General features: G+C 41.9%; 1 protein-coding gene across 9 annotated transcripts in view; it reads left to right on the top strand.

The window, feature by feature from the left end:
* Positions 1-14466, top strand: part of RALYL (RALY RNA binding protein like) — a 305642-nt gene that overhangs the window by 278987 nt on the left and 12189 nt on the right. For all 9 annotated transcript variants that reach the window (XM_048507683.1, XM_048507680.1, XM_048507682.1 and 6 more), the window contains one exon: positions 1589-1767. In XM_048507683.1, coding sequence (XP_048363640.1) covers positions 1589-1767 — 179 coding nt within the window. The remainder of the gene's footprint in view (positions 1-1588; positions 1768-14466) is intronic.

Below are 14466 nucleotides of genomic sequence, written 5' to 3'. Positions count from 1 at the left end.
TTTCATCGTGGTGCAGCATGAATTAATTGGCTTAAAAACTGCCACTAGTGGAAATGAGATTTTCTCAAGTGATTCTCTGTATGCCATCTATACACAATTAATACCTTCTTTGTATGCCAAAATAGCTGCAGTTCTAATGGGGCTGTTTAACAAATCGGTTATCCATTAAGATGGTATATCACAACAGGAGACTCTTGTGGGATTGTGTAGCGTTCAATTCCAGGACTGTTCAAATGCTACGGAGAATGATGCAAAATACAAAATGAAAGCAAAATTAATAAAAAGCATCATATAGTGAAAGCAGATAAACCTTATGTGTCGTTTTCTGTAAGATATGGATATCTTAAGAAAGAAATACATTGGAACATACTTGATAGCTCTGTTTGGGGATTGACTGCTATTATAAAGATAAATTAATTCAAGCATTAAGTATAGAACTGATTGGAAGATTGTCCTTCATTGCAAACATGCAAGAAGAAGAAAAAACCTGTATAAGTTTTGGGACCAATTTTATTCCATATTTTTGTTAAAGAACTAGAAAATGGCAGGCTGAAAGTTGGGGGTAGCACAATATTAAGGACCTGTGTGCATATCAAGTCAAGAGCCTTCAAACTGACTGTTGTGAGTTTTCTGGGCTGTGTAGCCTCTGAAGATTTCAGCCATAGATGTGGGCAAAATGTTAAAAGCAAAAACTACCAGACCACAGTCACATAGCCCAGAAAACCCACAGCAGCTATTGAAGGGCCCTATTCTAATAATGCTTGTATGTACTTGTTTTTTTTAAAGACAACAACAATTGTAATCGCAGTGCAGCTATCTGAACTTCATTTTGTCCAAAATGCATTTGCAACACTGCTTTCAGATCTATTTTCCATTCTGCCTGTTAAGTCTGTTTTTTCATGGGCTCCATTCAGTTCTAGTTTTCATCTTTAAAGGCCTACATCGTCTGGAGCCCAAGTTGGATGTAGATAGATTGCTTCGTGTCACAAATTACACTGTATGTGCAGCTGAGTAGGTGCAGAATTTCTGCAACTGGTCATCCATAAAATGGCACAAAGGAATATGGGCTTTCAAATGAATTGCTTCCCTATTTCTGATCCTCTAACACTTTTTACTGTATTTACAAACATACGGTCTGAAACCTTGGTCACTTGGCATTTAAGTAACAACAATAAAGATTCTCAGCAAGATTTACAGAGATTTCAGAAGTATGTGTGGAAGTTAGATATACTGGCCACAATTCAAACAACCCCATGTTGTCTGACAGGGCTGTTCCCCCAAACAGCAACTCGCTGGCACTCATAGCCAGGCACTTTTTATATTCAGGAGACTTTCAGAGACAGCTTATGATATTCAATTGGGAACTGCAGTTCAAAACAAAAAAAGTCATGAATCCCATTAGGTGTGCACAAGTCCTTGGAGTTGCCTCAAGGAAATCTCTTGATTGTGGCTGCTATTGTGGATAATAATGTATGTATTTTATAGCGGGCATCATTCAGAGAATGGAAGAAAGTCCTCTGTTGCCTGAAACACAAATACATTCCGAGAAAAAGACAGATGATTTTTCTGTGTTCTGTCCCCCTTTCAGAAGCCCAAAAGAAACAAATAGAAGACAGTGTCGAATTACTTCAAGAGGAATGTATATCAGAGAATGCAGACAACTCTACAGAAGAGCCTATTGAAGGAGGGCTAGATGCAGACGGTGACGGAGAAGAGATGACTGATGGCATAGACGAGGATTTTGATGAGGATGGAAGCAGTGAGCTGGTAAGGAATTAACAAGACCCCTCCCCCCATTTACAATTGTTGACTTGGCTATCATTCCAGAGATCTGCCATTATACAAACTGTAACTAGTTTAGCAAAGCTAAGGAAATGGCCAGTTAATGCAATTATGGGATAGTCTATATAATTTCCTTGATTGCTTGAATTTCACAGAAATGATGGCACTTGAGTCAACAAGGCCCATAATTGCAACAGGAGGCAGGGCACGCGGTGAGCTCCGTGCATGGAGGTGGCTCTGTGCGGCAGAGCATTCCCACCCGGCAATGTCATGCTTCACGCACGGGGCAAGGGGTGGAGCACGCTCCCTATATAATAGGCAGCACGCGGTGGCCTCTTTCACGCCTTTGGCATACTGACCCACCCTCCCTTTATGGGGCAGGGTCATTAGATGTGCTGCTACTCTCGTCACAGCCCTAGCGGCTTGGGCAGAGGAGCGCATCCTTGTGGGGAGGCTGAAATCACACGACAGACCTCCCTGTGGTTCAAGGCCTCTGAACAGGGCTTGGGATGGGTCTGGCTCAGGGAGCATGCCAGGAAGGCCTCTGAGTGGAGCCCGACGACCCACCAATTAGGGGCCGCAAGGGGGACGAGCACCTGATGGCCTGGGACCTGTAGGATTGGGGTTGGTGCCGGGACAGTTGTGATGCTGTCCGGCTGTTAAGATGTGCTCCTCCTGTTCGCTCAGCTTCAGCATTCAATAAAAAGGGCTATGGCCCATTTCAATCCAGAGCGTGTCCTGTGTTTATTCACTGGGGTAGCATCTGCACATCTGGCCGCACTTGTATTTCTCTTAGCACCACTTGCATTCCAATACAGCTTCACATGCTGTTGTTTCAAACTTCGTATGTAAATATCTGCTTCGTGAGAACACACTATGTGCATCTGATGAAGTGGGCTATATAGTCCACCAAAACTTATGTAGGGTTGAACGGTTGTTAGTCTTAAAGGTACCACTAAACTCTGGTTTATTTTTGTTCATATGAATACATGAAGCTTTTTAAAAAAAGTATTCTGGCACAGACAGATGAAGGCTGTGGTTGAAAGAACACTTAATTGGAAGTAAACTCCATTGAATATAATGGGACTTACTTCTGAGTAGATACGTTAGGCTAGCTCTCTAAAGTTCTGGTGTTCTGTGAGCCCAGGTAAAGCTGTCAACAATCCTCCTCACTTTCCACACCTGACATCATCTATGATGCAGAATATTTGGTAAAAGCTGATTCATCATAGGGTTGCCAGCCTCCAATGCCAGCATGTGTTTCTCACTGCTGTTCAGAATTGTAGCAGGAGAAAAATAAATTTTAAAATGGCTGACAGCATGATATCACTTCCTGTAAAACTCAAAGCGGCATTACTACAGAGGTGAGATATTACTTCCACATTTTTCTGGAAGTACCATCACACTGAAGCTACCCATATCCCCACCCCCTTGATCTCATGCTAATTAGTGTAATTCTCTGCTGTCCTGGGAGTTCAGGCCACTTTATCCTCCTTTCCTTCCTGTTCCCAGGACACAACTTGGGTTCCTCACAGTCCCACAGCAGCTGCAGGGAATAGCCAGACAAGCTCAAAACCCCACCACAGGATAAGGAAGGGTTCTTGCTTCCCCCCCCCCCCCAGTTATTTGCCCATACTGAAACATCTGGGAAAGGTGTTATTTCCCTGTTATTGCTGCTTTACATGCATAGGACTCGAACCCACCTTGCTAAAATGCGAACATATAGCTTGGCCCTGAGATCCTCATTTATTGCTTAAATTTTAGGTAATGAAAGCTGTTTGTTTTCCTGGAGCAGTTTCTTTTCAGATGCAGTGATGAATGGTTTTTGTGCAGTTCATTAGGCAATTCTTTCCTCAGATATAGTTTCAAAGCCTAAGATTCAGGCAACATACAGAGTCAATTTCTCCCTTTGGGTGCTCTGGGCCACCCTTTGCAATATGTTGCTCTTCATCAGTTTCTGGCCACAGCAGTGAACACAGCTATACTTAATTGAGATTTGATTATTTGTGGAAATGAAAAAAGATTTACTAACTTAAAAGAGGAATTTGGGTGAGCAGATGGTTCCATGAATGAATGCTGGAACAGCATCTAAAGCTGGAGATAGAAAATATGTTAGTTATATCCTTCAAACTCCACTGAAGTCAATGAACTGAGAAGGTTTAACACTATTTAGGATTGGCTCTGTAAAAGAATTAAAATTGGAATGACAGCACTACAGTTCCTCGATTTATATACATTCATTTGTTTTCTGTCCCTCTATCATTTTTATAAAACTGGTTTTAAGGCAGTTCAAAACCCTAATTGACCAAAGACAATAGTGGGCCATAAAAATTTAACGTGTATCCCACTGAATATGATGCCTCTGTTGTCAACTTTCAGCTGTCTAAACAAGCCCCATTTTCTGTTTCGACCTACTTAAAGGATTAATTTTATCAGCCTAGAATTGGGTGATGACTCTTACCATTTTCTAAAGGAATTGTTTTGCATACTGTGGCATGAACAGTTGGTTATGCGGATTTAAAAAATAAACCAGAATTGCTACTTGGAAGTATTAGGTTTTAGGGCAGTGATGGCGAACCTTTTCAAAACCGAGTGCCCAGATTGCAACCCAAAACCCACTTATTTATCGCAAAGTGCCAACATGGCAATTTAACCTGAATACTGAGGTTTTAGTTTAGAAAAAAATGGTTGGCTCCGAGGCGTGCGTTACTCGGGAGTAAGCTTGGTGGTAGTCGGTGGCTTTGCTACCACCAAGCAACTCTTCCAACGGGTGAATCCCAACCCTAGGAGGGTTTACTCAGAAGCAAGCCCCATTGCCAGCAACCGAGCTTACTCCCAGGTAAAGGATCACACTTTAGTTCTTTGCATAAAAATCAGTGGAGTTTAACAGTGCTACACTGTGGAGTTTAACAGCGCTACACTGCTTCCCCAAAACTAGGTCTTAGGTTTAATGTTAATAATCAAGCCCAGCAGCCCAGGCCAGCCGAGATGTGGGAGGGGGGGCGACTCTGTTTGCTTGTGCCCACAGAGAGGGCTCTGAGTGTCACCTCTGGCACCTGTGCCATAGGTTCGCCACCACTGTTTTAGGGTGTTTCAACAGGGGCATGTTACCTAGCTTAACAGAATATTTTTAAAGTAGCAATGGAAAATAACTCGGCTTGGCAGTGCGAGAAACAGGCTAGGTGGGATCTTTTAGACAGCTATACCAGAATTGGCTTTTGAAACATTCCACAGAGAAACAAAGAGACCAAATTGAATTTAAATATTTTTATAGGTTTTTGGTGCAACACATTTATACAGTGAGATCTGGAGTAACATCTAAATGTCTAGATTTCACCATTCTGCTGTACACTGCATTGGTCAGGCCACACCTGCAGTACTGTGTGCAGTTCTGGAGGCCTCGCTTCAAAAAAGATGTGGACAGAATGGAGCAGATGCAGAGGAGAGCAATGCGGATGATCAGGGGCCTGGAGGCCAAGCCCTGTGAGGAAAGGTTGAGGATCTTGGGAATGTTTGGGCAGGAGAAGTGGAGGCTGAGGGGAACATGATTGTTCTCTTTAAGTTGAAGGACTGTCACTTAGAAGAGGGCAGTGAGCTGTTCCTGTTGGTAGCAGAGGACAGGACTTGCAATATTGGATATAAATTCGGGGTGGAAAGTTGCTAGCTGGACAGCAGGATTTTTTTTTATGTTGAGAGTAGTTCAGCAGTAGAACCAGCTGCCTAGGGAGGTGGTGAGCTCCTTTTCACTGGCAGTCTTCAAGCAGTGGTTGGACGAACATTTGTCAGGGATGCTTTAGGCTGATCCTGCATTGGTCAGGGGATTGAACATAGGTGTCAAACTCGCAACCCTCCAGATGTTATGGACTACAGTTCCCATCATCCCTGCCAGCATCATGGAGGGCTGTGAGTTTGACACATGTGAACTAGATGGTCTGTATGGCTCCTTCCAACTCGTGATTCTATAACTTTTCAGATCTTGCCCATCTGGATCCTAGAGAGGGATCCTATTTGGGTGCTTCCTGAATAAGGGGCATAATTATAATATGTTCTCTTCTTGCTGTGAGTGGCCACAGGCAATAAGTGAACGAGAAAAGCAGATTGCTGCTATGGCTTTCCCCTCTTCCATGAGTGTATGTGCAACTTGCCATTTAGGCAGCAGCAGAATTTTCAGCCACCACATTATCTGTTTATACATTTATACCATTTCTGGTAAGTAAAGTGCATTTATTTTTAATATGACATATGCAACTTTTCAAATTTGTATGGAAAAAATCAGGTAAAACTCTGAAATATCTGTAATGGCATTGTATCAGCAGTACTAACAACATTCCCTTGCAAGAATTTCAGGCATCCGTTTGGGGTTTTTATAAAGCAAAAAACATTTCCTATGCCAGAATTACCAACCAATTTTCTTGGGAATAACTCTTAAAAGAACTCTGCAGAACTTGCTTTAACTATTGTGCTTTGGATAACAACATTTCAGTAAACCAATCTAGTTTTGCCAAAGGGAATGGGGTGAAATCAATTTACCGTCCAATTTTACACACATTAACCCATAAATAAGTCTCCCAGTTTTTCTGAGAGGTAAAATTCAAGAAAATGCACAAAGGATTGCAGCTCACTTGCTTTGCCTCGGGACCTTTCTAGACAATATAAGGTTCACTTCTGTCTTAATGCTGTATTTTCACTAAGCCCAAATCAGTGGTGATAGTATGATATCCTACCACCATGTAATGGAAAATGACAGAAGTAGCTTGGCTGTGGGGAGGACAAATCCTGCTGCAGTGTGGTGTTTTCTTAGAAGTATTGGAAAAGATCTGTGCTCCTGTGATAAGGTGGGAATCACATAGGGTGTAAAAAAATCTGTGAAATAAAAGGCAGTTATCTGTAAGGGACAACCTTCCTTGTACTTAAAAAAGCAAAGAGAAGCTGATGCAGTTGTATGTGCGTAATTCCTTCTTGGATCCTCAGGCCCTGATAAAGGATGCCTATTTGCCCTCCCTGTGCTTCAGCCTTGCCTCCACAATGCAGGTGAAGTAGTGGGCTTGGTGATTCTGCAGCAAACATGGCCGTGTCCCTCCACCACCTCGGGTCCCTCAATTATCCTCTTCATTCCCACCCGACTTGAGAAAATGGATGTTTGGAGGGTACACTCTATATGGAATTGTTCCTACTGAAGTCCCTGTCCTCCCCCGGCTCTGTCCCCAAATCTCCAGGAGTTCCCCAAGCTGGATCTGGCAACCCAGCCCTCCACCAGTGGCCAGGGAGGACCAGGCAACCTTATACCCAACCCATTCTTGTGGATCAACTCTCAAGAAAAAAAAACACCTGGTTTTCACAATTCATGTACCACAGTTTGCATTTTGACTTGACTCCATTTTCTTCCACTATTTTCTATAACCCCCTTAAACCTGCAGGGCTGAGCAACTGACCAGGCTACCCCATAGCTAAGATTGTCTTGTTCCAAGTGAGGGGGATTGTGTGGCCTAGGACCCTAATATCTATCAAACCACATCTCCCAGAATACTTCCATGTTCCAGTTAAGTTCCTCCAGCATCCGTTCTCTATTGTTTCCCTTTCTCAAGCTCGTCTGTATAGCAGCAGTTAGGTCATAGGACATAGGATTTATTTTTTTGGTGGTAGGTTCTGAGTGGATGTGGAAGGGACCTTTCCTCACTGTAATTTAGGAAAGCATGTAAGATGGCTTTATTTCAGAAGGTCTTTAGTGGAGCATAAACTGATGTGGCTGCATTTTTAAAACGTGTGCATTTGGTTAACTTCATTGGTGAACTGTTGTATTGTGTCCTTGTAGCTTTTGTTGCTTTGTTAGCCTCTTTGGGTTTACGAAGATAAGGAGGGATGTTCAGTTCATCAGACTTTTGTGCTATATTTATCTAATAATACGATTTGTGATGTCTCTACAACTTCTGGAAGCTTTTTCAAAGAACTGTTATGTGGAAAAGGACCTTGTGGGTTGCAGATTCTTCGGTCTTCAGCTACAGCAACCTCTTTGTTGCTTTGCCAGAAGAACCAACGTACTTTTTTCTCACTATAGGCTTTGTACCCCAATTTTTTTCCTGGGAGCCAATTACTCATCCATAATGTTTCTGTTGGTTTATTTTGTCCAGCCCATTCTCACCTACCTCCAACCCACTTTTCAATGATCGGGCTGCAATCATGGTTAAACTGTTCCCTTTCCTCCCCTTCAAAGTCAAATGGTTTTGGTTTGATTTTTTGAAGCCCTAAAATATTATTATATCAGTACAGTATTGTGTTGAGAATGAGTTTAAGCTCATTTTGTGAATTCCCAGGTGTCATTTTCTTTTTAAAAGTAAGCCTTTAGTCTTTCCCGTTGCAGAAATATAAGGGACATTAGGAGGAAATCATATCTCCATGAGGCATAGAAGCTGGGAATTCAGAGAACTGTCATTACAACACTACAGTGCTATACCAATGTTTTAGGGACATTTTTTAAAAGGAGGGAGCTGTGATGCCACCAATAACAACACCTATGACAGCATCCTCCTCCCTTAGAAATCCTCATTATTTTAACCACTTTCAGAAGAAAATGAACTGACTTCACAATTGTGAAAATGCACAAGATGGGAGGGCAGATGTGTGGGACAACCATGCCCAAACTGATTCCAGTGTTTGTGGATCAACTCTCAAGAAAGTCTCACTTAAGCAAATAAAGCCCTGTGTCTTGCTAGCCAATTATCTAGAGTAAACTGAGTTAAAAAAACAGAGGACATTATTAGCCAATTTCTATCTTGTCTGCTAGAAGCAATTAAATTAAGCACAGGATTGTTGGAGGGATGTGGAATGGTCTAGTATAGTCCAATGTTATCACAGCTCAGAAGCTAAGAGTCAGTACTGAGATGGAGACCATCAAGAAAGACTTTGCAGAGAAAGGCCATAGCACACCAACTCTGCTTGCTCACTTACCTTGAAAATCCTATGGGGACTTTATAAGTCAGCTGTGATTTGACAACCCTTTGCACTCATACAAAAGAGAGCTGAAAATAATTTGGGAGGAACTTCCTTGCTTCCTTGCATGGGAAAACTGAGGATAAAGAATACATCTACTATGTGAACAAAGTATCACAGCTGGCTGATGATGGGGGTAGTTTCTGAATTACAAGTAGTTGAGTCCTACTATTTCATGCAATTTCGGCATAGCAGTTCATCCAGGAAAATGTCATAGTGTGTGATAACCCAAAGTTATGGTTTGGAATGAGAGTTATTCAGGTAGTGGCACAGATAGTGTTTCTAACACTTTATTGATTTTGTAGCTATGACATTGATTGCATTTCTATCCATCATGCTTTCCATTACTTTTATGAAATCGGTAGTGCTTATCAATTATCATTATATCTGGACTCAAGTCACAAGCAAATAATTACTGTGCTCTGTAAACAACAAAAAATGGCACCTGATTAATTATTTGGAAGGAGGCAGGGTACTTTCGAATCACAGGAAACAAACAGAATGTAATAGACAAGACCCACAATTACATTACATTCAAAAGTTCCAAGATCAACATATGTTGGAACTACCACATTCTTTGTTATAGTGTAGAGAAATTAAATAGGTTTTTCCCCCATTAATATGTAGGACCACTGAGACTGAGAAAAATATGCAGGACCACTGAGACTAAGAAATGCAGCTTTTCCTTAGAAAGTGTATAAGTGTTTTGAACAAGACCGGAATCTACCCATATCCATCTCTTTCATGCTACATGTGAGGTATTGTATGTTTAAATGCGCCTTTTTTTTAAAAAAAATCTGGTGTTTAGAAAACTATTAATCAGGAGGAAAGGGTCTAGCTTGGGTAGTTCTTCCCTTAATGTGCTAGTGTTGTGTGTGCAGTCAGTTTTGTATTTGAGAGAGGATTGAACCACAAAATCCCTCTTCCATAGCATTCAGAATTGGTATAGTTTTGATAGAGCTCAGCTGTATCATGTGATATGAATTGGTACATCAGCTGTAGCTCTAATCTTGCTTGTTTTCCCCTCCTATTTTTCAGATGCCTTCAGTTCATTCTTCTCCAGCACAGAACTCCCAAAGTCCCCTCCAGTCTCTGGCAGCCCTTCTTCCCCCACGCTAAATTGTGCCCCTGCATACATAGTGTCACTTAGAGTTCTAGGGCGCAATCTGAAAATGGGGTATGGTCGGTTTTAGGTTTTGGGTTTTTGTTAAAATTTTGGGAACAATTTATGACTGAATTAATTAAATAAAAAAAATAAGCTGGGTTAGGGTTAAGGCAGGGGCAGCGGTTCAGGATTGCCTTAGTGTTGCATGGAGTTCTAGGGCACTGTCTGAGAATAGGGCTATGGTCAGTTTTAGGTTTTGGGTTTTTGGTACAATTTTGGGAACCGTTTATGACTGAATGAATTAAATAAAAATAGTTCTAACGCCATTACAACGCCGTTGTAACGCCGCTTTAACGTCGTTGTAATGCCGTTATAACGCCGTTATTAGGGTTAGGGTTAAGGCAAGGGGAGCGGCTCAAGCTTCCCTTAGTGTTACGTTGAGTTCTAGGGCGGAGTCCGAGAACAGGGCTAAGGTCAGTTTCACGTTTAAATTAAAATAATTGTGACGCAGCTGTAACGCCATTATAACGTCGTTATTAGAGTTAGGGTTAAGGCAAGGGGAGCGGTTCAAGCTTGCCTTAGTGTTATTTTGAGTTCTACGGAGTAGTCCGAGAACAGGACTATGGTCAGTTTCACCTTTCGGGTTTTTGTTACAATTCCGGGAACCATTTATAACTTAATAAATTAAACAAAAATAAATGTAACGCTGTTATAACGCCGTCATATCGCCGTTATAACACCTTTATTAGGGTTAGGGTTAAGGCAAGCGGAGCGGCACAGGCTTGCCTTAGAGCAGGGGTCGGGAACCCGCGGCTCGCGAGCCGCATGCGGCTCTTCCGCCGCTGTTCTGCGGCTCCATGAACGGAGCCGCCGGCCCCCTCTTCGCCCGCCCTGCAGGAAGCAGGGCGGGCACATCTCTAGCCAGTGGCCGGCGAGGCCGCGCCGCGGGCTCTGGCTCCTGCCCGCCCTGCTGCTTGCGGGGCGGGCGCTCTCCTGGCGGCCGGGCAGGCCAAGCCGCCGGGCCCCTCTTCGCCCGCCCTGCATTTGGTGGTGAGCCAAATGGCTCTTTGAGGGGAAAAGGTTCCCGACCCCTGCCTTAGAGTTACGTTGAGTTCTAGGGCACAGTCCGAGAATAGGGGTATGGTCAGTTTCACATTTCGTTTTTTTTTACAATTTTGGGAACAATTTATGACTGAATGGATTAAATAAAAATAATAAGTTAGGGTTACAGTTAAGGCAAGGGCAACGGGTCAGTATTGCCTTAGTGTTACGTATAGTTTTAGAGCGCAGTCCGAGAAAAGGGCTATGGTCAGTTTCATGTTTCGGGTTTTTGTTACAATTTTGGGAACAATATGACTGAATAAATTAAATAAAAATAATACTTTAGGGTGAGGGTTAAGGCAAGGGCATTGGGTCAGTATTACCTTAATGTTATGTATAGTTCTAGGGCGGAGTCCAAGAACAGGGCTAAGGTCAGTTCCACGTTTAAAGAAAAATAATTGTAAGGCTGTTGTAATGCCATTATAACGCCTTTGTAATGCCATTTTTTGGGTTAGGGTTAAGGCAAGGGGAGCGGCACAGGCTCGCCTTAGAGTTACGTTCAGTTCTAGGGCGCAGTCCAAGAACAGGGCTATGGTCAGTTTCACGTTTTGGGTTTTTGGTACAATTTTGGGAACAATTTATGACTGAATAAATTAAATAAAATTAATCGTAACGCTGTTACAATGCCGTTGTAACGCCATTGTAACGCTGTTGTAACGCCACTATTAGGGTTAGGGTTAAGGCAAGGAGAGTGGCTCAAGCTTGCCTAAGTGTTATTTTGAGTTCTACGGTGGAGTCCGAGAACAGGACTATGGTAAATTTCACTTTTCGGGTTTTTGTTACAATTTTGGGAACCATTTATGACTGAATAAATTAAATAAAAATAATTGTAACGCTGTTACAACCCCGTTGTAACGCCATCTTAAGCCGTCGTAACGCCGTTGTAATGCCATTATTAGGGTTAGGGTTAAGGCTAGGGGAGCGGCTCAAGCTTGCCTTAGTGTTATTTTGAGTTCTACCGTGGAGTCCGAGAACTGGGCTATGGTCAGTTTCACGTTTCGGGTTTTTGTTACACTTTTGGGAACAATTTATGCCTGAATAAATTAAATAAAAATAATTGTAGCCCTGTTACAATGCTGTTGTAATGCCATTATAACACCATTATAAGGGTTAGGGTTAAGGCAAGGGGAGCTTCACAGGCTTGCTTTTGAGTTACGTTGAGTTCTAGGGCACAGTCCGAGAACAGGGCTATGGTCAGTTTCACGTTTTGGGGTTTCATTTCAATTTTGGGAACAATTTATGATTGAATAAAATAAATAAAAATAATTGTAACGCTGTTACAACGCTGTTGTAACGCCGTTGTAACGCCGTTGTAACGCCATTGTTAGGGTTAGGGTTAAGGCAAGGGGAGCGGCTCAAGCTTGCCTTAGTGTTATTTTGAGTTCTACCGTGGAGTCCGAGAACAGGGCTATGGTCAGTTTCACGTTCTGGGTTTTTGTTACAATTTTGGGAACAATTTATGACTGAATAAATTAAATAAAAATAGGGTTAAGGCAAGGGGAGCTGCACAGGCTTGCCTTTGAGTTACGTTGAGTTCTACGGCACAGTCCGAGAACAGAGCTATGGTCAGTTTCACGTTTTGGGGTTTCATTTCAATTTTGGGAACAATTGGGAACCATTTATGACTGAATAAATTAAATAAAAATAATTGTAACGCTGTTACAACGCCGCTGTAACGCTGTTACAATACCGTTGTAACTCCGTTGTAACGCCGTTGTAACGCCGTTGTAACGCCATTATTAGGGTTAGGTGAAGGCAAGGGGAGCGGCAGAGGCTTGCCTTAGAGTTATGTTCAGTTCTACCGTGGAGTCCGAGAACAGGGCTATGGTCAGTTTCACGTTCTGGGCTTTTGTTACAATTTTGGGAACAATTTATGACCGAATAAATTAAATAAAAATAATTGTAACGCTCTTACAACGCCGTTATAACGCCGTTGCGACTGTTTCGGGGTTTTGGTACAATTTTGGGAACAATTTGTGACTGAAGAAAATTAAATTAAAATAATAAGTTAGGATTGGGGTTTCAGGAAAGTGCAGGGGCTCAGGCTTACCTTAGTGTTACTTTGAATTCTAGGGCGCAGTCTGAGAACAGGGATATAACGCCGTTATAACACCAATTTTGTTCCATTATAACACCAATTATGACCATTGTAGTGCCGTTATAAAGCCATTATAACACCATTGTAGTGCCGTTATAACACCATTGTAACGCCGTTATAACGCCGTTATAACGCCGTTATAACACCAATTTTGGAAACAACTTATGACTGAATAAATTAAATAGGCCCTAAGTTAGGGTTAGGTTTAAGGCAAGGGCAGGGGCTCAGGATTGCTTTAGTGTTACGTTGAGTGCTAGGTTGCAGTCTGAAAGTAGGGCTTTGGTCAGTTTCACGTTTCGGGTTTTTGTTACAATTTTGGGAGCATTTTGTGACTGAAGAAAATTAAATTAAAATAATAAGTTAGAGTTAGGGTTAAGGTAAAAGCAGGGGCTCAGGCTTGCCTTAGTGTTACTTTGAATTCTAGGGCGCAGTCCAAGAACAGGGCTATGGGCAATTTTATATTTTGGGTTTTTTTAACGCTGTTGTAACAACGATGTAAAGCCGTTATAACGCCGCTATAACACCATTGTAACGCCGTTATAACACCGTTATAATGCTGTTATAACGCCATTATAACACCAATTATGACCATTGTAGTGCCGTTATAACACCGTTATAACACCATTGTAGTTCCGTTATAACGCCATTATAACGCCATTATAACGCCAATTATGACCATTGTACTGCCGTTATAACGCCCTTATAACACCATTGTAGTGCCCTTATAACGCCATTATAACACCATTGTAACAGCATTATAACGCCGTTATAACACCATTGTAACGCCGTCATAACACCATTATAACGCCGTTACAACACCAATTATGACCATTGTAGTGCTGTTATAACGCCATTATAACACCATTGTAGTACCTTTATAACACCGATATAACGACATTATAATGCCGTTATAACACCATTGTAGTGCCTTTATAACGCCATTATAACGCCGATATAACGCCATTATAACACCAATTATGACCATTGTAGTGCCGTTATAACGCCGTTATAACACCAGTGTAGTGCCCTTATAACGCCGTTGTAACACCATTATAATGGCATTATAACGCCGTTATAACACCATTGTAGTGCCTTTATAATGCTGTTATAACGCCGATATAACACCAATTTTGTACCATTATAACACCAATTATGACCATAAAACGGCATTATACCAATTATGACCATTGTAGTGCCGTTATAATGCCGTTATAACACCATTGTAGTACTGTTATAACGCCGTTATAACACACTTGTAATGCCTTTGTAATGCCGTTATAACACCATTGTAACGCCGTTATAACACCATTGTAACGCCATTATAACACCATTGTAACGCAATTATAACGCCGATATAACGTCGTTATAACACCGATATGCCATAACACCAATT

This window comes from Sphaerodactylus townsendi, linkage group LG09 (assembly GCF_021028975.2).
Source record: "Sphaerodactylus townsendi isolate TG3544 linkage group LG09, MPM_Stown_v2.3, whole genome shotgun sequence".
Lineage (NCBI taxonomy): Eukaryota > Metazoa > Chordata > Lepidosauria > Squamata > Sphaerodactylidae > Sphaerodactylus > Sphaerodactylus townsendi.
Note: the sequence above shows the minus strand (reverse complement) of the source record. Positions and strands in the feature narration are given on the sequence as shown.